The sequence below is a fragment of the Quercus robur genome, chromosome 6 (genome assembly GCF_932294415.1).
Source record: "Quercus robur chromosome 6, dhQueRobu3.1, whole genome shotgun sequence".
Taxonomy (NCBI): domain Eukaryota; kingdom Viridiplantae; phylum Streptophyta; class Magnoliopsida; order Fagales; family Fagaceae; genus Quercus; species Quercus robur.
The window spans coordinates 12,308,934-12,333,055 of record NC_065539.1 but is presented as its reverse complement, the minus strand read 5'-3'; the positions used below and the strand labels follow the sequence as shown (position 1 = coordinate 12,333,055).

Below are 24,122 nucleotides of genomic sequence, written 5' to 3'. Positions count from 1 at the left end.
CCCCAGAGGCTTGAGTCCGAGGACCATACAAGACCTTGGTTCTGTCCAAAACTTGTAGTTTTTCTTCTGAGTAGTTGGTTTCCCCAGAGACTTGAGTCTGAGGACCATACAAGGCCTTGGTTCTGTCCAAAACTTGTAGTTTTCTTCTAAGTAGTTGGTTTCCCCAGAGGCTTGAGTCCGAGGACCATACAAGGCCTTGGTTCTGTCCAAAACTTGTATTTTTATTTATTTATTTATTGATTTAATTTCCAAAGGTTAGCCCCTTGACCCAGGTGGGGAGGGGTTAGCTTGATGTTAGAAGCCCCTAGAATTGCCCGTGCCCTTGGCACTGCCAGGCATAGCTCCTAGTGGAAACTTATGTTGGAACAACAACAACATGTCGCTGGAAATGAAGGCACCCTCGCAGACCTTTGCTTGACAAAGGCTCAACTCCGCCGCCGCCTGAGCCAACGCGCAAGCCTTTCCCACAGACAGCGCCAATTGTAGGGACATGATTTGTAACGACCCATGAATGACGCTGGGCTCGTATGCAAAGGGCCCCAACAATATGATTTGTAGAGAGTGGGCTTGAAAGGTATGACCTTGGGCACAGGTGGACGGTTTAATTGTGGCGTCTATGGAAGTTCTTATATGGGCAAGCTTGGCTTGACTAGCTAAGCCCTCCATTAGTACGGGTTGTAGGACTTAAGTCCTCGGACGGTGTCCGAGGAGCCTTATATCCTTCCCTTTCTCCCTTTCACCGGGGGAGGGAGTCCCTCTTTCTTCTGGGGGGTTTTTCCTTTTATACTGGTGTTTGTTTCCCCCTTTAGAGTCCACGTGTAAGTTTCACTTTTCTGGGGTGCAGACCTGTCCTGTCAACCCATACCTAGAGTAGTTTGGGGTCGTTAGGAAAGTTAAAGGGCATGGTTTAGAGTATGGGCTTGTCAGATACAGGGTTTTGTATTATGATGTTGGCAGCTTTTTCCCTTGCCCTGCCCCTACACTCAGTTTGCCCCTTTCTTCAGGCAGTTCGTGAGGTGCCGAGCATGAGGTCGTCCTCGGCAATGGCTCTCCTCGGCTTGGGCCCTGGGCCCTAATGTAGAGTAGGCCTGGGCCGCGAATTCTCTGCCCCCACAATATATATTAGTATATTTTTATCAGGTTTACTAATAATTTATTATATTGTATTTCTAATGTTATATAATTTATTTATTATTTTAATAACAATTTTATATATATACACACAGGAGAAGAAAAATCTAAAAATAAGAAGAAGAAAAAAAAAAAAAAAAACCTTGGGATTCTAAACTTGTGCACTTACTTTTGTATACATTTCCTCTTAATCATACACGTGGTGGAGCCTTGGAGATATTAACTAATTGGATGGTTAGATTAAAACTGCAAGTGTAACACACCACTTGATTCGTAAATAACGGAAGAAGCAAAGAGGAAACAGAGTAAATTAAAAAGTAAACTAGTTGAGTTGAGACACAAGAGACAGAGGGAGATAAAATGTCATAGAATCACCTATGCCAGAAGAACCTGGTGGTGTTTGCAATTGCATGGTGGTGCAAATAGGTACCCTTCCTATGAAGATTTTAGAGGCAAATCACGGCCTCACATTGTGAAGTTGACTGTAGTAAGCCTTAAAACTATTTTTTAACTTGAATTTTTTTTTTTTTATTTGTTGAAATAATGGTGATTGGTGAATGTCTAAATATTTGTTCAGAATTTGGGGGGTGGGGGGGGGGGGGGGGGGGGGGCGGAAAAAGCATATTTAGTCTTGAAAATTGTTTAATTGGTTGGAATAACTCATATTTCAATATATCTACTCTTTTTTTTTTTTTTTTTCAAAATGGGGGGGCCCCTTCAGCCCCAACGTGGCTCCGCCACTGCTTATAAAATAAAGATATAACCTTTAAGGATTTCCTCCGTGAACATAGGTTGTAAGGCTAAACCACGTAACTCATGTTCTTGTATTCCTATTTTATGCTTCCCTCTTCTGCATTTATTCAAGCATATTCAACATGGAATATATCATAACTAATATTTAACAAATACAATATATGAAATCTATATAAATGAGGAGAAGAGAGGTATCACGATGTATTGGTTTTAATGGGCCAAACTAATACCTTAACAAGTAGAGGTTAGGAACATTTCCATCATGCGTACTTAAAATGCAAGTCAATCTTATTAAAGGCTATCTTTAACCAAATAAATTAAATTATGTGGGTTCCAGTTAGCTCAACTGGTAAAGTCTCTGATGGTTGTATAAGAGTTCTGGAGTTCAATCTCCGCCTATATAAAAAACTGACTGGTGTCTTGGCCTGGTGATAAAGAGTTATTATCAGGAGCAGACGATATAGATTAAAACTTAAAAAAATAATAAAATAAATAAATAAAAACCAAATAAATTACACAATATTAAATCCATACCATTAATAATAATACCATTAACAATAAGGTGCACTAAAAAATACCTAATGTAGAGACTGAAATTGTATTGATCCCAAAATCGGATTGGGCTCAAACGTTAACGACCCTAAACAATAAATTTGTAGAGCGTGGGTTGAAGAACTAGATTTATCCCAAAAGAAAAACAATTAAATTTAACGATTCAGGATGATATGACACAGACAAGATTATCTAATTTGTCCTCGGGACCAACTAGGTTATTTTTTGTTCTATCGTTTTCTTCAAGAAGTCTATTGTATCAGGGTTCCAATCTCTCTTTCAGTGCATTCTTCCAGGTTATATACTGCAATCTTCGTGTCATCCTTACCACACACGTGTATGCTAGATTAGGGGAATTCCTTCCTGTCTCATCCAACACTTCCTGGAACCATCAACTAGTAGCTGTAAGGCTGTCTGATCACTGTTCAGGCATTACTTCCACATTAATATGGCCAGAGAGTTGGTTGAGAGACAATTAATGCGGAGGTCGCAGCCTTTGAAGATATTTGTCTGCCTTTTTATCCTTATCCCTGATCCAATGTCCCATTCTTAGCTGTGAAGTAGTCCCGAAGTAAGTTCGTGATGATAAGGTACTCAGATTCATCTCGGATATATGTTGCCGAGGATATTGTTGTCCTCGGACACTTATTGGACCCATCTCACATTGTCTCAACTCCTCTCTCAGCTTTATTCTACTCATAGCCTCATTTGGGCCTCCTTGGATGGGCCAACGTTCTTCGATAGGGCCATAGGCCTAGTTAATACCGCTTTTAACAATACTTCCTGAGTAACTAGCCCCCACACCTAATATTAACAATATGTGGTAATCACTATTTACTATTGGGTCTAACAAAACTAAAATATACTCCAACTAATCTATATTTTATTAAATACTTAAGACAATTACTATCCTACCCCACCTTCTCAAAAAAATAAAATTACTATCCTACCCCAGGACATAAAAACATGCTAACAAACTAATCTAATTTTCGTTGCTCAATCTTTTTCTTTGTGATCATTTGATAGTTGGGTTTTGTTCGTTTCGTTGGTTATTGTGACTTCAATTGGCAAAGGAAGTTTATCAGGTTTCTTGATTGTGATGGGAGCCATAGGGTTTCAGAGATTTTGTTTCTGACAAAGAATACAACAGCAGTTGGAAAACATTCGGTTTCCTCGTACTCTGTAGACAGGTAAAACTAATGTACAAAAAATCACATCTTTTTTCATCCCAAAAAAAAAAAAAAATCACATCTAAGCCATTTTTAAACTATCTAACAAAATATCATTCTTTTGGAACTCGACATTAGTAATATTAAATTTTATACACATTTTAAAATGGAACTTGACTTTGCAAAATTTTCAAAAAAATTTAAGTGGCAAAATATGCATAGTAGTCAACATTGTTAATGTCGAATTCTACTAGGAACTCGACATTCCAAATTCAAAACAACAGTATTTTGCTACATAATTTAAAAAATGTGTTATTTTGCCATGTTGATGTTGAGTTACAAATTCATAACAATATAATATAGTATTTTGCTACATAATAATTTAAAAAGGGGTTATTTTCCCATTTTTGCCCAGTTAACCTCATGCCTCAGCCTCACTAGAATTTTCATGAGGAATGAACAACCTGCCGTACATGGTTACAATAAGCATGCAGCAAAAAACACATTCAGTCTTTTGTTGATTTTGATTTATCAGGATTGTATCTTAACTGGCACTGCCCTGAGACTCTTGTTATGCTTTAGTTTTAATTGAATTCTCTGTTTTACCGGGAAAAAAAAAAAAAAAAAAAAAAAACAGACATACTACTCGAGTTTATATAAGAATGTTGCAGGGTCGGCTCAATGAATTTGGGGGCCTTAGGCGAAATCTTTAAATGGGGCTTTTTATTATATTTAATTATAAATTCATATATTTTTTCCAATTAAAATTTATTTTTCTTGCCTTTTGAGAGGCAAAATTACTAATTAAATTTTTACATTCAAGTTCCGCTAACATTTCCTTTTCAATTGGTAATATGGCTAATCCACTTAATCTTTCTTATGACATAGTTGATCTTAAGTAGGATTTTATTAATTTTAATTTTGAAAAACTTATTTATGCAAAAGCAACTGTAATAGGTATAGTTAGTAATATTCTGAAAGCAATACATGCATTTGAAAAAGATTCTAGCCTCTTTATATAATTTAGTACATTAATTGGAGAGTTTTCATTTATTTGCAAAACTTCTTTTAAAACTTTTAGTTCTAAAAATAAATCTAAACCATCAATATCGGAATAAGTTTCATGTGTGAGAAAATATTCAAGATTAAGACAATTTTTTTGAAACTATACAATTTTTTAATGGGATATTATATAATATATTATTATTATTTGGGGGCCTCTTTTATCAGTGGGGGCCTTAGGCCACTGCCTAAGTGGCCTATAGCTTCAGCCGGCCCTGGAATGTTGTCTAATCTTTACAATCTCATTTTCTCACCGCTCCAAATCCTACGAGGCTTCCTGAACCAAATAGAATGCATAGCCAACCTCAACACAATACGCACTAAATGGGTTTGGTTCAGTAGTGTAGCATTTTTCAGTTCATTAATGAAAAATGCTACAATCCAACCCTTTAATTAAAATTCATTCCAACTATTTCAGCACAAAGTTCAAACTTCTCCTTAGGCGTGATCTTAATCAACATATAAAACAAATTATTTTCAGTGTAAATATATATATTTATATATATATATTTATATATATATTTATAATATTAAATTAACTGCTTGCTTACACCAAGTGTCGCTACCCTGTTTTACCTCCCTACAAGTGTTTTACTACCTAGATATGAAAACCAATGAATCCCTAATTTTAATATAAAAATAATAATTTGGACCACGAATCCCTCTGACTCTGAACACCTCAAATTGGTCAAAATCTATTCAACTGCGACAAGCCTAGGAGTTTTATAGCAAACTACAAGGTTTGACCTGCTTTGACCAAAAAATCCCACCGTCTAATTGAAACGATTTTTACACCAATGCTAAGAAATTTCAATTCCTTTCAAAACGAGTGATTGATCATGAAAACTGAATATAAATCGAGTGATATCACGAAAACACAAAAAATTTCACAAACTTCATCATGAAATTTTACTTAATTTTGACTTTGTCCAAATATTGGTCTCAAAATTGCATGAGTCATAAACAAGGATAAACTTAGGATTTTAAGCTCGTAAGGGTAGGAATATAAAGAAAAAAAAACTTCAAATAGATATTCATATAGTATCAAAAATTTATAAATACTCAAATTTGTTATTTCTAAATACATTAAGATGAAATCATTTACTAATAAAAAGCAAAAAAAAAAAAAAAAAAAAATTTTTTAATACTAGGCTGGTTATGATTTTTTTTTTTTTTTTTAAGTTAGAGCATTCACAGTGGTAATGCTAAAAATTTTAGCTTTTAGCACTTCAAAAAACTACTTTATCTATTTTACCACTTCACTTTACAATACACCTAATATCAAATGTTCTATTTTTTTTATCACTTCATTTAAAATAATATAAACAACTCATTAAAATAATAAAAGAAGCGAGAGAATTTGAGTTTTTTAATTGAAGGAAGAGATATAATTTTAATAAAATATTGTATTTTATTTTTAACAATTTGCTAAGTCAATCGGTATTTATACCAATTTACTGTAGTTGCAAAAAATTTAGTTTTAATTACTCCAATAACACATATTTTTTTGGTCTGTTGGTGATAAAATAGTTTTTTTTTTTTTTTTTTTTTGCTAAAATACAATTACTATTGTGAATGTTTTATTATTTTTGTTAAGTTTTTAGATTGTATAGTTGCTATTTGAGTGAAACTAGTTAGGCTTATTAAGGAGAATGGAGCCTAAAGTTTTGAAAAGGGGGTCCAATTATAAAAATGAAATATATAAAAACTAATAATTTTTTTTTTTTTATCTATCACCAGGGACTGACCCAATGGGGCCCAGCTCCCTTGGGCCCCCACTTGGGTCCGTCCCTGGTGATAGATAATTGGAAAGTCCATGCAAAATGATTCATTTTGAAGGGTCTAGAGCAACAAAGAGACCTTCGTCAACATAACCTTTACCAAAAAAGAAATACACTTGTTAATGATATATCACCTTACACACACAATTCATTTTAGTTTTTTTTTTTTTTTTTTTTGGGGGGGGATATATCATTTATGTGTAAAATTTGATGGTATTTTTAAGAAAAAAATGTATAAAAATATTATTTAATAAAAAATTGAATGTATTTTAACAATTACTCTCAGGTATTCATTAACAAAATCCTTTAATTTATACAACTAGAAGATCATTATGAACTGTATTTATTGCTATTTATTGAACCCTGGAAAGTGTATCTATTCCATAAATTTGCACCTTTTTTAAGATGGTAAGATCATCAATATTTTTATTAGTACTTGAATAGTTTGACTTTAATGCATTTTGGTTGGACAAAGATGGTAAGAAATTAAAAGAGACAATCACATATTGTAACTGATTATTATTGCTGTCATTATTATTATTATTATTATTATTATTATTATTATTATTATTATTTTTATACAAGATAGAATTTATATTATAACCTAATCTAAATGTATATGTGTGTGAAGCTCTCTCTTGGAAACTTGAATTTCGGCTCTTATCTCCTATACCTCACAAGTATTTATACTTGTAGAGTGACCACCGCACCAAGGGTGTGCAGTTGTCAATTATTATTTCTTTATCATTAATACTCAAATCATTCCTCATCATTTTTGTATTTCATTTTATACTTTACTAATCATAACTTATCATATATTCATTTGACTTTTTTAAAATTTTTTTTTTTTATATATAACTAAAGTTAAGTATGAAAAAAAAAAAAAATACGTGTCAAATTGTGATTGATAAAGTATAAAGTGAAATAGAGGATTTGTATTATTTTTAAAGAATGATAACAATAATATTTGTCATGGAAAAAAATTTACATAATTGTCCTATTCAAAAACTTAAATAATTGGCTATGAACCTTTTTTTTTTTTTTTTGTTGCTTTAATTATTGTGCTTAAATATAAATAAACCTCATATTCCTTGATTTTGAAGACTCCATTGCCATTGAAGTGTGTAAATTGTAAGCATTTTTTTTTTGGTAAAATTTTAATTATTAAGGAAGTCTAGCTTGATTTAGTAGTTCGAAATTATTAATTATTAACTATTGATGAAATTAACAGAATAACGTCTTTTTAATTGTTTTATAATAAACTACTACAAAAAAACTATCATTATTTAATAACTAAATAGAAGTCATTTTATCTATAGTATCTAAAATATCATATAACAATCATTAACTTAAACTTTAAATGGTAGATTCTAATTAGTTCAATTGGTAAAATTTATTATTATCAGAAAAAAAAAATAAAATCCAATTAATTAAGATTAATGAATAAATAATACTAGCTTTTGTAATTTATCTAAAAAAAAAGCTTTTGTAATTATATATTATGTTTTTTTTTTTTAGAAACAATTATGTTAAATTTTTGGTTTAACAAAAAAAATTTAAAAAAAAAATCAAGGGTCAATTAAAAAAAAGGCAAAAAAAATAAAAAGTGAGCAAAAATAAACCTAAAAAAAGGGTCATAATTGGATTAAACATGTGAAGAGAGAGAGAGAGAGAGAGAGAGAGAGGCTTGTGAAGCTTTTCTATCAAGGAAAGTTCCAACCCAGATAGACATGAGGAGGGAAAAAATCAAAATCCATAGGAGAGAAAAAGAAAACAAAGCGTTCAAGAAGAGTATAGAACGGACACTTGGTGGAGACCTGAGCTGTTTCCACTTTCCATGTATTTTCAGAGAGAGAGAGAGAGAAAGAGAGACATGCAGCAAAGTGACACGAGGCTTAGTGAGTGAGGTCTCAAAACTGAAACTGCAAACAATTGGTTAGCAGCCACAAATGCCACCTTACCACCAAAATTGTCTGTTTTTGAAAAATGCAATAATGATTCCATACCATCCTCCTTTGATAATTTCACTATTTCCACATTATTATCCTCCTTAGATACACTCCAATTCTTACCACTGTCCCACCCCTCCAATCCAATCTATAAAGCTGCTCCCTTTTCCTTCAGTTTGTTCACACAAAAGCAAAAGGGTGACAGAGAAAGTGAGAGATAGAGAGAAAAGGAGAAGAAGAAGAAGAAGAAGAAACTAGTGGTGGGTTGTGGCCTAAGCTTCATTTCCTGTGTCCACCGACTCTCAGCTATACTGGGTATAATAGCTATAAACCCTTTTCTTTATAGTGGTTGTATGTGAGATTAGTGAATTATAATCTAGTGCCTGTTTATCTGATGGTTTCTTTTTCTTTTTTCTAAGGTTCGTGTTTTTGAAGTGGGGACTTAATTTTATTCAATTTGATTTATCATTTATGGTTTGTTTAAAATCAATTGATATGGGTGTGTGTGTGTGTGTGAGAGAGAGAGAGAGAGAGAGAGAGAACTATTTTTATATGTTGGTTTTGGGATGAAACGTGGTTCTTTGAGAAGGTCCTTGCAAGTTGTTTTAATGTTAAATTAATTTTTCATGATCAATCTAATTTTTGAGGTACAAATCTTGAAGATTGAAACTTTTTGTTTGTAATGACTAATGAAATAAGAAATAATTATTCAATTTAATTTTTTATAGTGAAAATCTAGAAGCTTGAAACTTTTTTTGAAAATTTTAATTTAGGTGACATTTGTGATCTAAGGCTTCGAATTCATATGCTCCAATGGTTATTGAAACTCAACTAGATCTCAATTTAGTGTTTTTTTAATAATTATTATATGTTTCATATGGCCTATTCAGTAGATCAACTCATTCTTTATTGTTGACAATATTGATTGGAGAGGGTTTGTTCTTCAATCTTCTTTTTCCTTGCTCTTTCCCTCATAAAAACTCTATTTTAAGTATTTTTCCCTCCTTGATTGGTCTCATAGTATGGTAGCTATTTAGTAACTGTAAAGCATGTATTCTTGCTGATATCTGCACTGCTGTTAGGGGTTTATGGCTAGATCATTGGACCAATGAGAATTCTTCATGATTCATTTTGGATGATATAACATGATCAATTAATTTATAAATTATAATTACCTATTAAGACCCTCCGACCTATTCTGCTAAAGCAATTTGTTAGTCTAGGAGATTTATGTAGTTCTGTGTTTGTTACTGATCGGGTTGAATGAAACCAGTTTGAAGGTCAATAAATGGCATTCCATCTTTTCTTTAACTCATCATTTGATAAATTATTTTACACTTTTACTTGCAGACTAACATCTAGACTTCAATTGACACATTTGGAGGATGTTAGAAACCGAGTAAGGGAAGGAACATACTTAAGTAGGGTGTTTTTTTTTAATCCACTTGATGAAATTGTTGAAGACAATAACTTGTGGGACACCTGCCATTTCAACTCATTAGTACTTTCAACACAGATACCATTTCATTTGGAAAAATGGTACGAAGATGATAACTTACAGGAAACCTGTCAAATTCATCACATTTTGGTGAAATTGGAGAAGTTATGGAAAGGGCTGTGAAATTATTGACTAGTTATATTGTCAGCCTAGATACCATTTCATTTTTATTAGGGTGAATGTTTGCCAAAAACTAGTTTGTTTGGTTAGTCAAGTAAATTTATTAGAAATTTAAGATTTTTTTAAAAGCTACTTGCTTGAAAGGGTATACATAGTTAATGTGCCTATGTGTGAGAAAATTAGAGTTTGGACTGTTTATAGAGAATAAATCATCTATAAAACTTACCCAAACAGAACAAGTTATAAGGGGGTAGTTTGGTGAAATATCTGTCGGTTTCTTAGGCTTGTTATCATTGGTTTCTAGGGAGGGTTATCTTGTAGTTTTAGTCTATTCAAGATGAGGTTTTGTAGCAGTGACATTAAAGTTCTCACTATAACTTGGACCAAAAAGACTCAAGACAATGCTACGTTAGTAGGAACATGAATCAAGGTGGGCTGCTGATGAGAATGATGAATTGAAGATAGATAGTTACTTTACAGAGATCTCTTTCCAGTGTTTTGTTAAAATTCTCGTTGGGTAGAGACTAAGAAAATGAGGAGATGAATAGCTGAAGCAAAGATGTGCTTTGGAGGTTTCTTTGACATTCAAATATTAATGAGATGGAGGAAAACAGATTTATTTTCAGCAACTTCTGGATGTTTTGAGAGTATATTGTAGAAAATGAAGAGACAATATGTTGGTAACTAAATTTAGTTGAGACGTGGATTGGAGGGATATTTTGATGAATGACTAGAGAAACAAGATACAAAAATAAAAAGGAAAAAAAACTAAGTAAGATAAAATTTAAAATATATGCATCTGGAAAATCCTGAAAGTTCTATGATAAGAAATGGAAAGTTGATACTCTCTTGACTTTTCTAAGAAAACTCTCTCTCTCTCTCTCCAGTTTTGTAAATGTGATTCAGTTGCAGAAAGTTATGCTCTTGATGTCTCAAATTGTAAATCTTTTCATTTGTGTAGCTTTGTAGATATGAAACTAGTAGATTTAAATTATTCCAGATCTAGCCATGAGCCTTGTAGCTAAACTAGCACCTCCTAGTGTTTCCAACAGAAATGTACATAATTCAAACCCCCCTCCCCCATTGCAACTATCAAATTATCAAAAAATTAATATCCCGATCTAACTCTATTCCAGGTGCTGTGATTTCAGGTCTGTGGAGAAGACTTTCTGTTTAAACTCCCTCTGGCAATCTGTTGACCTCTGAAGTGACTATTGTAGGCCAAGATGAATGGTCAAGGAAGCACCTCCAACTCATTTCCTCAAATGTTTTACGTTGACCATGGGCCGGATGTCAACAATCTTGGGTTTCTTCAGAATAATGTGTTTGCAACTGATCCTTCAGTTCATGATAGGCATTCTGTTATAGGCCATGTGGGCCAATCTAGTTCCAGTTTGAACGCCCAATACCAGAGCAGTGCTCAGGAGTTGCTCGGCAGACATGGATGGCTTTCTTCTGCTAGTGCCTCTGATCGAACTGGTCAAAGGTTTCAAGGAAGGCATTCTGAGCTAAATGTTGCTCCTTTTCAAGAGGTTGCAAATATAATCCCAAATAATGATCAGGTCACAAATAGGCTATCAATTATGCAAGGGGCCAATTCTGGTGCTCTCCCTTGGAACATAGACTTGAATGCCTTTAATGAGAGCAATAACAGAGATTTCAACCAGGATATGGGGGAAGGTTTAAGCCTGCACCTTTTTAAACCTGATGGACTAGAAGCTGATCAGAATCCACATTCCAGCAATTCTTCTATCCCACACATTATATCTTCTGGACTTGCAAGACATATGTTGGAAGAAAATGATGGCAGAGAGAGTCTATCATTAGAAGGTAGGCGGCTACCCTGCAAAAGAAGAGCACCTCAAGATGCTCCTGGACTAATGTCTTTGGGTGAAAGTTCAAGCACTGCACAAGGTTCTGGAAATTCTGAATGGCAAGCTGTTCCCACTCAAGGAAATGCCAACAGCAGCTTGAATATATCAACTCCTTTGATTATTCCTCCAAATATAAGTCAAACAGAACATTTGGAGAATAGACTTGACATTGGCCTAACGGGAGCATTTTCTGGTGTGCACCGAACTTCAAGTGGGGCAGGACAAGCACAAGGTTCCCAGAGAAATATCCGTCTGAGGAGAGGTGCAAATGTACAAGATTTTGTACCACCTAGTATGGTGGTGAGTGGGACCCCAAGAAATTCTCATTTGCATTCATCCGCTCAGCCATATGTGTTTTTTCCGTTTGATCGATCTGCGAACTCAGGCTCAGCAGCAACATCACAAGTTAATGCGACTTATCCAGTGCACCCTTCGGCGCATGTTCCTATTGCGTTGCAACATCTTCAGCCTTCCCCATGGAGTGATTTGATGAGGTTAAGACATGGTGTGGGATCCATGCCTCCTGTTCATGCTGTCAATGGTGGTGACACTTTGCAGCAAGAACTGAACTCAATGAACATTCCATGGAACACCCTACTTACTCCTGAAACTGAAAGGGGAAATGTGGGACAGAATCCCAGATATTTTAGCAATGTCAATAGGAATTCAAACTTTCCTAGAACCATTGCTAATGGTTCTAGAAATGGAACTCTTTCAGTTGCTCCTTTCACAGTTGCTCCTACCAGGGTTCCTGAACCCAACATGGCTGAATCTAGTGGGCAGGGTGGTTACTACCCACTAAATTTAAGGACTTCTCCAGCATTGAGGGGAATGGAGCTTTCAACAAGAGCTGGTCATGTGAGACCTCCTCAAATACGTCTGAGGTCAGAACTGATAGCAGCAAGACTTGGGAGACAAGCTAGTGGTCATCCTGAAAATCCCCCTGCATTACAGTCCATCAGTGCCTCTCAAAGCAGTAGTAGACTGGTAGCTGAGGTATGTTCAATACAGACATACATATATAGTAGAACTTAAAATTTTTCAAAAAGTTGCAGCTATTTGATAATTTTTCTGGAAGTCATATAGATGAGATCTCATTGAAAAGAAATTGATTAGTAGATAATGCAGAATTGGGTGAAGCCAACCCAAATCTAATTTCTTTCTTGTGTTGGGAGGTTGCAAAACACGTGAAATTATCCAGTACACCTAGCATACTACACCTTCCTCTCACATGAAGGCAGACCCAGCTGCAATATTTATATGACAAGGAGATGTAGCACACCAGGTTTATGGTATAATTTCTATTGGAGCACAAACTTTGCACAAGAAAGGGACTTTTTTTAATCTTTTAAAAACTTGAAAATATAATATAGATGGGAAAGGAAGAGTCACCCTCCTTTCGATATAGAAAACTCCTAATACCCCAAGTCAACACGATATTGTGTTGAACCAAAGCCCTCCTTTGAAAGGGGGACAAATACTATCTAGTTACAAAGGCTGTTGAGAAGGTGCTCTGATATAGGGCTATTGGTGGATTTCAAAGATTGGAAATTAGAGAGAAAATGGATCTAAAACAAATTGGAAGAAGAAATGGAAAAATTGGCGGAATAAGAGTGGAGTCATACCATGATCTTCTCCAAATAAAGAATGATGAAACTCCATATGAATCTGAAGTCAAAGGCTCAGTAGATGTCTGCTGCCAATGGGGAGGAGGCTCACTACTTTAAGAGTCTACAAAAGAACTTTTGTGATGAAAACTGCACATTCCTCCACACCTTCAAGATAAAAGGGAATATGACCTTTTATAGGAGGTAGGAAACCCTAGCTATCCAAGCAACCTTCCTTATGTGTCTAGAGAATATTCGGAGCATCTACGGCGAATATTTTCTTGGTTGGCACATCCTATTATAGGGAAAACTTTAAATATTGTTTCATTTTTAATTTTTTCTTTTTTTTAAGGCTTTTTTTAATGACGTGGAACCTCGCCAAGGCAAGTCTCTTTGGACCCATTCTTGGGGAGTAAACCACGGATATACGACCCCACACGCTAGAACCGTGTATGAAGTAATCCAAGGGAATTCCTAGTGGGGACCCAAACCTAGAATGTTTGGGTCTATAGCTCATCCCAAGCCTCCCACCACTAGGCTGCACTCTGGTGGGTTTTTTTTGGCATAATTATAAAGCCAAAATAGAAGGCAAAGCCTTTGTCTAAGAATTGGGATTGTTTTTTCTTTCTGGAATTTTTTCTTGCTTTCTTTACATCCCTTTATAGACTGCCTATAGATGTACTTGTTCCTGTTCTCAGTTGAACGTGTGCTGGTTAATGGTTACATGTGGGGAGCTTTATGACGTCAAACATTGCTAAGAAATAGGGTACTTTCTACCTTTGAATGTATTTTCTGCGAGTGACCAGCAATGGTTGACAGTGTCTCTATACCTTGAAACATTTGCTGTTTAGTTCTGGTGCCAATGTTTTATTTAATTATTAATAGTTAAAAAAAAAAATTATGATGAGTAATCCATGATCCCCTCTGGCCTTGGTAATCCTCTGATGCTGAACACCACCATTATTTGTAGGTTCTTTTGGAAAATGAGAATCTGTGAATGATGGTTAAGTGATTAAAGGTTCATTCATTGGACCCACATATATTTCAATCTATTTATGATTTTTCAAACACAATCAACTTTAGCTTCTATATGAGCAGGGATAAGCCCAATATCCAAAATTTTCCTTCTCCTTCAGAATAAATTAGAAACAGATTTTTATTACCAACTCAACAGAATTTTGTCAATGGAAGACTGGCTTTGCAGTTTATTCTGAATTCTAATTGTGGATTGGTATTTATGATGTAAGGAATGGATAGCTGGTTTTATCACGTTCAACCTTTGAAGAGATTTCCTTTAACACTCATTACACTTACTGTTTGCAATTTTAATGCTGTTATAGTAATAATATTTGTGCTTACACCCACGTAGTTTTAAGCATACTTGTAAATATCTGGCCAGAAAAAGAAAACAAATATCTTGTACCCTATAAGCATAAGCAAACAGTTTATTCACCATCAACTGGTTTTCCTTTTCAGTATTAGTGTATTATCACTTAATCAGATGTTTGAGTTCCTCTATTTTTTACGTAACAGGTTCTAAATGCCTTGGCACTTGTTCGTAGGGGTGTTACCTTCCGATTTCGGGTAGGTATTAGCTATCTCTTTACATGTTGCTATCAAGTTCCATATTGCTCCAATAATGCTAAACATTGTATTATTTTTCTTCATGTTATAAATGCTAGAATCATTAGTGGTGGTATGAGCGGAAAATTGATAGGGATGTTATCAACATGTCATATTTGTACACTTCCTCAAAATAATTATTAGTTGTTGCAAGAATGGATTTCCACTACCAAAATAGTTCCAGTTTGTTTTGATTTCATCAAGTTCTGATACCTGATGGTGATTTTCCAGAATGTTCTGGTTATTAACCGTTCAGTTTTATATGCCGTACCTGAGGAGGATGATATGCATGAGAACATGCGTCTTGATGTAGATAACATGTCTTATGAGGTAACTCTAAAAAAAAAATTGGTACCTTACAAGCTTAGCATTTTTTGAAAAATATATTATTTTACTTTCAATCTTCTGGCCGTTCATTATAGAAAACAGCTTGAAATAACAACTTTTGGCTTAGGAATTACTGGGCTTGGAAGAGCAAATTGGGAATGTTTGCACTGGACTTAGCAACGAAGCTATTTTGGCAAATTTGAGGTGGCAAAAATATGAGCCCATCGCATTAGGGTCTCCAGTGGAGAATGAATCATGCTGCATCTGTCAGGTAAGTGCCATTCTTTTGTCCTCCCTTCCAGTGGTAGTTAGAAAGAAGAATACTAGAAGACAATGTGGTTCATAAAGTAATTCTTGATTTTGATATTGATACTACCTCTATTCTGTGAAATAATTTAGTGCCCCTGATGCGCATACCTTCTTCTCATATAAAGTTTGAGCCCACTTGTGGGTCCTGCACATGGGACCACATCTATGTGAGTGAGGTGTATGAAATAAAATCTTGTCCGTCATTTTGTTGGTCATGTTTAGAAAATCCAAACTTTTAAGGGAACATAATTTATTACGTTGTTATTTTAAATATAAAGATACAAGTTTCCAAAATTATCCTCAATTTTTTTGATAGGTAGGTAACTATCCTCCTTAATTCAACTTTAGTAAAAGAAGGTATCAACATTTTAAGTAAAGGGTAAGTAGGAAAGTTATTGGTATTTGTATTCATTGACTTTTCAAAGAGAACTATATTTTGGGACATCCCAAAATGAAATAGATAACCATCAAAATGGGATGGAGATCATAGTTTTGTTTTTGCCTATTTTTACTGTAGCTTAGTCCTTGTTAGATTACTGAATTGATTCTTACATGCAGCTTTTCATTCTGTCTTATTGTTTCTTGTTTTCGCTATTTAATTTGATCTGTCTTCCACTTATGGAAATGCTTTGCAGGAGGAATATGTTCATGGAGATGGCCTTGGGAAGCTGGATTGTGGGCATGACTTTCACCATGCCTGTATTAAACAGTGGCTAGTGCAGAAGAATTCCTGCCCCATTTGCAAAAAGACGGCACTGGCTGTTAGAGACAGATAATTAATTTCTGAGCTACTTTTGCAAACTAGAGATAAAACCAGAGAAAAGTTCTTTCCTGCGCATGGATGGCATCTTTAGTATCTTTATAGACATCATAATTTTTTTTTTTTTTTAATTAATTTTAAATATAACACAGTTTTCCATTTGCAACAATGTGCAAGCCCATTAGATGCCTTGGTGCCTCATGGTCTTGCCTTTTCCTTGCAGAAGGCAATAGTTTCTATGGCTGGGGTGACATGCTAGGGCATTGGCCTGCTAGTGGGGATGTGGTATATAGAACAAAATTTTCTAAACTTCTTTGTACTCTTGGGGTCATGGATACAGTAAGCAACAGCTTGTCAATGTGAAAATAGATTAAAGTTGAATTGATTTCAATGTACAAAATTTACATTTGGAGCATATGTATACATATATAGAGAGAGAGGGGGAGAGCCTAGCCTAATCCTAATCAAGTCCTAGTGGGACTAGGATTGCTTGCCCTAAAAGTGCAGGTTTGGGCTTTTTAACGTGTCTGGCCCAATGGGCTTCACTATATCTAATAGTGAAATAGCAGGTTAATGAATGGAACCTCTCCCATGGAAAATTAGGGAACTTTTATGACTTTATAGACAGTATATCATAAGAAAGCTGCCTTGTCGACTAGGCTCTCATTTGCTGGAATTAAAGCTGTTTTTAATCTTTCTCCTTGATATTGCTATGTTGGTTCATTTGGAAAATTTTTGGTTTGACTGTTTTGTGCCTTTTCACTTTTGAGTTTTTTTTTTGGTTGATAGATAAAATAGTATTTCAAACATATGACGTTACTCTATGATAATTGCTCTTTATTATCAAGTTAAAACACCAATTAATTTTTTGTGTAGACAATGATCGAACTCTAAATATCTTTTTTAACGATAAAGAAAATTACCAATTAAGATAACATGTATCTTTTGAGTTCTGATGAGGTTAGTAAATTTTGCTAGCTTGGTAGATTGAATGTTACTAATGGTCTAGTCAGAAAAAATAAATAAATAAATAAATAATGTTACTAATTGTATAACACTTCTTCAATAGGCACAGCTCTTGCCACATTTTGGTCACAACTTGCTTCAATGGTTGACTGCGAGTCACAACTTGCTTCAATGGTTGACTGCGAACGGTAGACAACCACTTTCATATTGATCCAAAAATTTCTTTTTTTCACCACTCACAATCGACTACTTAAACTAATTTATATCTATATAATATATAAAAGTTTAAACATAACATTTATTATTATTACGCTTTTGTTGAGTTATGTCAACATAGCGTTTTGATTCACTTCAGTCAATTTTAATTGTAAGATCTATTAGTAAATAATTTTTTTTAGTAAATAACTAAATGAGTTAATTTAATTATTTTGTCCAAATATATTACTACATGAAGTTATTTAATAATTTTTTAAATTAATATTAATCAAATAACGAGATCTTTTAAATAATACATCTTATGAATGTTTTTATTTAAATATAAAAAATAACATTTTAACTATATTGTTTACTAACTAAAAACTTGCAAAGTAACATGACTAATTAGTTTCACATCAAAAACATGATAAAAAAATTCCTAGTTATTTTTTTTGTGATATTGTATTTAGTACAAATTCTATTACATATAATAGATAATAGTTGAAGCGTAGTATTTGTTATTGCTACGCTCCTTTTGAGCCACATTAGCATAATATTTTAGTTTACTTCGGTTCACTTAGGTCTATTCAGTCATTTTCAATCTACTTTATATCCGTTCAATCCACTCAGGTCCATTTAGTCCAATTCAATCTATTTTAGTCTATTTAGGACTAATTAGACCTTAAATTGATTTTTTTTTTTATATGTTGCCTTTTTAGTTTTAGACTCAAATTTTCTTTTTCTTTTTCTTTTTTCTTAAATTTTGAGTTGAAAAGTATGAAATTTTATTCTATTTAGGCCAAACTCTTTAATTTTGGGCTAAAAAATACAAACAAAATATGCATTTGAAATTTGAGATATGAGCCCAAAAAAACAATAAATATGATAATTATTCAAAAGTTAAAGTATAGCATTTATTGTTGCTATACTTTTTTTGAACCATATAAGCATAGCATTTCAGTCCATTTAGTACACTTTAGTCCACTTGTTCCATTTTGGTCCACTTGGCCTTAAATTGATTTTTTGGTAGGGTGCCTTTTTAGTTTTTGGCTCAAAATTTTATTTTATTTTTCTTAATTTTTTGGGTTGAAAATTATGAAAATTTATTCTATTTGGGCCAAATTATTTAATTTTGGGCTAAAGATACAAACAAAATAAGCATTAGAATTAGAGATACAAGTCCTAAAAAAACAATAAATATGATAAATATTCAAAAGATTACCTTAAAATTCAAGTTCTAATAATATAGGCATTATACTTATATTTGGAAAGAAAAAAAAAATGCTACAATTCATTTTATTAGAATCTTGAAATTTTTATCCATATTTTGAATGATTAGATATTATGATCATATAATATATTTAATAAACAAAAAATTATTTTAATTATGATTTTTTAAAAATACAATACAACTTCAATCATTTTAATTATAATTATTTGATCTTTTAATAATATCTTACTAAAAAATATTTTAAAATAACTAACATTTATTAAAAGCTGAAAAGAAACATAAGCAATTCCTATAGATCAATAATAAAAAAAGAAAAAAAAAAAGATACATAAGCAATTCTAGAGTAGTACAACAGTGGGATCTCTCTGTAGAAACAACAACAAAAACATAATAATAATAATAATAATTGTCAGATGGAGGAAAATGATAAATCCTTAACTCTTCTATTTGTCTTGCTCCGTTAATTCTTTATCTAATCTATCCACACATGCATTATTAGTTTCATAATTTCCTTGGAAAAGTTGTGGATACGACTCTGGGTCAATCTGAAAAGATCGTATTAGACAGGACAAAAGCAATAGGAAATATGCATTCGACATGCGTTTATTAGTTATTACATTTTGCTTCATGTTCACCAAAACTGTTTCATCTGCTTTTCATTTCCATTTCATTCACCCCTAGCCCTTGGGTATGTTTTCATTGATATTTTCCTCCCATTTCTCTCTTCTTGAGAAATTGTAGCATGAACCAAAAATAGAATTTAAGAACGAAAATTATATTAAATTTCAAGAAAAAAATATACTGTAAGCATCCATTTGGTGTTAAATAAATATAAACAAAAGAAAAGACACAAAATAATTGTTTCTCATTACATTTCAAATCAATTATTTATCAAAATATATTTCACCATTCTTTTAAATCCCGAAAATAATTTATGATTAAGTATGTAAATTTCGCAACAATTTCTATTTCAAGTACAAAATCAAATAATCTTTTAGAAAGTCTTCCTTTTTATTATGAAATTTAGTTTTGACAATATTAATGACTAATAATACTTATCTTGTAGGTGCAATATAAACAAGAAGAGTAAGCACAAATACAACCATTCTATGTATGTTATTGATTTGTTAATCCATACCAACACACATACACAATTTTTACAAATGATTTATTTTAAAATGTTTTTCTTTTAGGGGAGGAGGGTCACAAGTTATAGGTTAGCCGAACATTATTTTTCTTATCCTCTTTAGACCAATTGAATTCTTGAAGAGACCAAACTTCAAATATTAATAAGTACACAAGTAAAACTTAGGTATGAATAAAATTTAGGTGTAGTGTCTTAGTTTCCTAATTAAATTTCACCATGTTATTGTATAGACTAATAAATCATATTGTTGAATTTATTTATCATTGGAAAAGATAACACAACATTTTTTCTTTTAATACAATCATGTAGTTAAATTCAATTCTAAGATCTAAAGTAATATCCTAAGAAATTATACCTAAATTTTGTCTCAAATATGTTTATTTTAAAAATAATAATTTTGAAAGAGAAGAAGGAGAGGCATTACGGCCAAGAGGCCATGAGTCATGACCCTCATTGGTATTCGTCACTGATGATGTCAAAAATCGTCAGTGAGCTGCACAGTCCTCACGTGCTTTAGACAGAGCCTGCGAAATAGAAACAAAGAAGACCTTGTAAAGAGTACATGTGTGGTACTGGCCAAATATCCTCCGAAAGTTAAGTTAGAGAGAATTTCTACAACTCTAGAGTGTCAGAGCTGGGAGAATTACGCGTACCTTGATTTGTGAGAGTTTTGGGGTTTTTAATGTAGTGTAGAGTCAACCTTAATTTCTCGATAGAGAGGGTATTTCCTTGTAGGGAAGATTTTCATTAATATTCACAATTTACAGGATTATTTCCTTACAGGAACGCCTATAATTATGGTGGGACGTGGAGCGCAAGACATTTCCATACCAGAATCCTTGAAGACTACCCATGCCACATGGGTGCCATTTAGATGCCATAAGGGTGACACTTGGCTTCAACAAACCGTTTCCTTTTTATCCGTTCACTCAAAAGTGTCTGTCCATCTCCTTACTTTTCCGTTTGGGTCGCAAATTTGTCTACCAGCTTTGTTAAACCAATTGTACCGCCTTTTCTGATTACCTCGTCCCTAAAGTCTGACTCTGTTAATTCAATCAGTCTACCCTGGAATTTACCCCTATCAGTTTCCCCCCACTCCATGGGTCCGTTGCTTGATACGACAGATGGACACGTGGGGTGACGACCTCAGCTAGTTCTTGGGAATCGTGCTTTGATTGACAAGGTGGTTGAGAGTCATAAATGCTATGGGACACATGGCGAAATTTTAGTGGTTGGTTACTCGGATCAAAGCGTTGCTTCGTCTTCTGCGCCGTTTCCTCTATATATATGTTGCCTTTCCCCTTCATTTCTACTCTTTGCAACCATTTCCTAGTGTCAGAGCACCAACGTCATCTGTAATGATTTAGTACTCCGTCACCTTAGCGCATTTGTTCACCACATTGCTTCCATCTCTTTTCTGCATCGTACACCTGTAAGTGCTCTCCATCCTGTACTTACATGTTTTATTTTCTTTCTTTTTTAAGTTTTATATGTCTGTTGCGTATGTTGACCTGTAGAGTCTTAGGAGTTTACCCGTCACTTGTAGGTGTAATAATGTCTAGTGAAGCATCGAGTGAACAATCGTGTGTCTGTGAAGGAGCGGGCTACGATGAGGTGTACCCGTTAGGTCAAGACGACCTTGGCGCCTCTTATCCGGAAAGGGTCCCGTCTGCCAACTCACCTTTCGAGGAGGATTCAGACGTGGATGGGTCAGAGAGTGGTACAAGTGAAGACTCAAACGACTAGGAGAACGTTAAATCTCCTATTTGATCTGTCATTTACCCTGACGGTTTTATGAAGTTCGTTCTTCCCCTCATGTGGACGATCAACGACTTTAACTCAACCATTAAAAGAAAACATTTTGACACCATACGGGAAAGATATCAGATCCCCGATGACATCCCCATCCGTCTACCCTTTAAGTTTGAAAAGTGCTATTACTGTGGCGCTGACGACATCGGGGTGTATGAGCAAATGTTCAAGGCGGGATTTAGACTGCCTTTGAGCGCTCTCCACCGTCGCTTACTCCAATACTTAGGACTAGCCGTCACCCAAATTGTTCCGAATACTTGAAGGATCTTCCTTGGTGTGGAGGTGCTATATGGGGTTCTCACTAAAGGGAGACGTCAACTAACTGTGGAGGAGTTCTTCCATTGTTACCGTCCCTCCGAAATTGTCAAGTCTAGGGGCATTTACAGCTTCTTGCCAAGGAAGCCGTCACTTAGGCTAGTGTACGAGACTCTTGACTCTAATAGGAACTGAAAGAACCAATACTTCTTCATCCAAGGGGACAACTGGATGTGCCATCCAGATGAACGGGAGAACATGCCCCTTGTTGATAGAACTTGGGGTATAATGCCTCCGTCTAGTAGGCTTCTGCTTGTTTAAATTTGCCCGTTTATTTATTTTGTCCATTTTACTTGTTAATCTAACCGTTTCTTGTTGCAGCTTAGGACTGTCCAGAAGTTAACCTTGAACAGTGGAGCTTTTTGGAGAGGATCTTCAAAATCTCCTTAAAAGAGAGGACGTGGCAGAAGCTCGTCACCTTGGACACCCTGCACTAGTACTGTGAGGGTCCCGAGCCAACAGCTATTGCCCGTCGTTACGAAAAACAAGCACGCAAACATGAGTCTGTCACTTATTCCTTGTTTAACTTTGTTTTTTTTTTCCAATAATTTATGTCTAACTCTTTCTTTCCGTCCCTTTTGGTGTAGAAATGGAAGACGGTAAGAGGAGGGCATACATCCGTTAACAAGCCACCGTGCAGGCGAAGAAGAAGCAGGAAGAGGGCGTGCCCCCCAAGGGAATAGGTCCACTGAATCCATTCATTAAGAGAAAAATGACGGACAAAGTTGACTGTCCTTCCAAGAAGCCAAAGGTTGTGACTGGCTCAACCGTCGGGGAGATGCATCTGACTATTAAGCTGCCTCCTCCGCCCCATCCTGGGAAAGGGAAAGGCTTGATGATGGCCCAAGGTTCTATCTCTGAGAAGCGCCCTGGCCTCCTCCGCAAGGATTCACGATACGCCATCGGGCAGCTTTCGTCCATCATCAAGGATAATGATTATGAGGACTTGGGCAACCATGCAACTGAGGCCATGGGGGAGACGGGCCTCTTCAGCTTGGCATAGGTGTGTATCCATTCCTTTCTCTTTCCCGTCTCTTTGTTACCCTTGTTTCTAAACCTTTGTTTTGATTTTTGCATGGGGTGCTTATGATGAAGGGCCTAATGGACCGTTGCATGGCCTGAGAGAAGTTTGTGAACCGTTTGAAAGAAAGGGTTGAGGCCACGGAGATGGGGCTGCATGAGCTTGAGACTTGGAGGGAGGTCCAGTTCAAGAAGCTTGACCTGACAAAGAAAGCCCTGGAGGAGTTGGAAGGAAAAGTCAAGGTGCTGAAAAATATGCTTAAGGACAAGGAAGGGGAGATCTCCTCGTTAAGGAAGCAAGTCCTTCGGGTGAAGGAGGATGGGAAAACGAAATTTTGTAACTCCGACGCCTTCCTTTACGAGCTCGATGATTGCTTTGCCGACGGCTTCAACGACTGCTTCCCCCAGCCAGATTCGTCAATCCTGAAGGCACTGATGAGTTGTTCGCGGACGACCCTACTCCCGACGCTCAAGGTGGTGGGGAGGCTGCTCTTCAAGATGAACGGGTTAAATTTGTTAAGAAGAGCCGTCCTCTTGAGGAGGCCAAGACGGTTGATCACGAAAAGGCCATGGACGAGAAGGCCCCTATTGACCAGCAATAGATTTTGAAGTTTTGTTATTTGTCTTGTTTTTTTCTTTTTTCTATTTTGTTGTTTTTATTGTAAAAATCTTTGGGAGAACAATATTTATGCAATTTTTGACATTGCCTACTGTTTTTGGATTTTGGATGTAAACATTTGCCTTCCATATGCTTTTTATCCATTATCTCTTCTTCTTCTTTTTATTCGTCACTTTACTTGTTTGTTTAAACATGTTTGTCATTACATTTCAATGTCCACGTAAAGGTGAGGTGGGATCAAACACCCCCGCCCGTTCCCTTTTGGGATCCATCATGTGTAGGATAATTTTTACTTGTTTGTT

The 24,122-nt window shown here is 34.9% G+C and overlaps 1 protein-coding gene across 3 annotated transcripts; it reads left to right on the top strand.

The window, feature by feature from the left end:
- The first annotated feature begins 8,112 nt into the window (after positions 1-8,112).
- Positions 8,113-16,900, top strand: LOC126732788 (E3 ubiquitin-protein ligase MBR2-like). Of its 3 annotated transcripts, none has more exons than XM_050435809.1 (6): positions 8,115-8,712; positions 11,167-12,885; positions 15,030-15,080; positions 15,351-15,449; positions 15,574-15,717; positions 16,391-16,900. In XM_050435809.1, the coding sequence occupies exons 2-6, from the start codon at positions 11,242-11,244 to the stop codon at positions 16,529-16,531; spliced, it is 2,079 nt and encodes a 692-aa protein (XP_050291766.1). In that variant the 5' UTR covers positions 8,115-8,712; positions 11,167-11,241; the 3' UTR covers positions 16,532-16,900. The 3 variants fall into 3 exon arrangements, with proteins under 3 accessions (XP_050291767.1, XP_050291766.1, XP_050291765.1); XM_050435808.1 differs by having other exon boundaries at positions 11,152-12,885; XM_050435810.1 differs by lacking the exon at positions 15,351-15,449 and having other exon boundaries at positions 8,113-8,712; positions 11,152-12,885.
- The last annotated feature ends 7,222 nt before the right edge of the window (positions 16,901-24,122 follow it).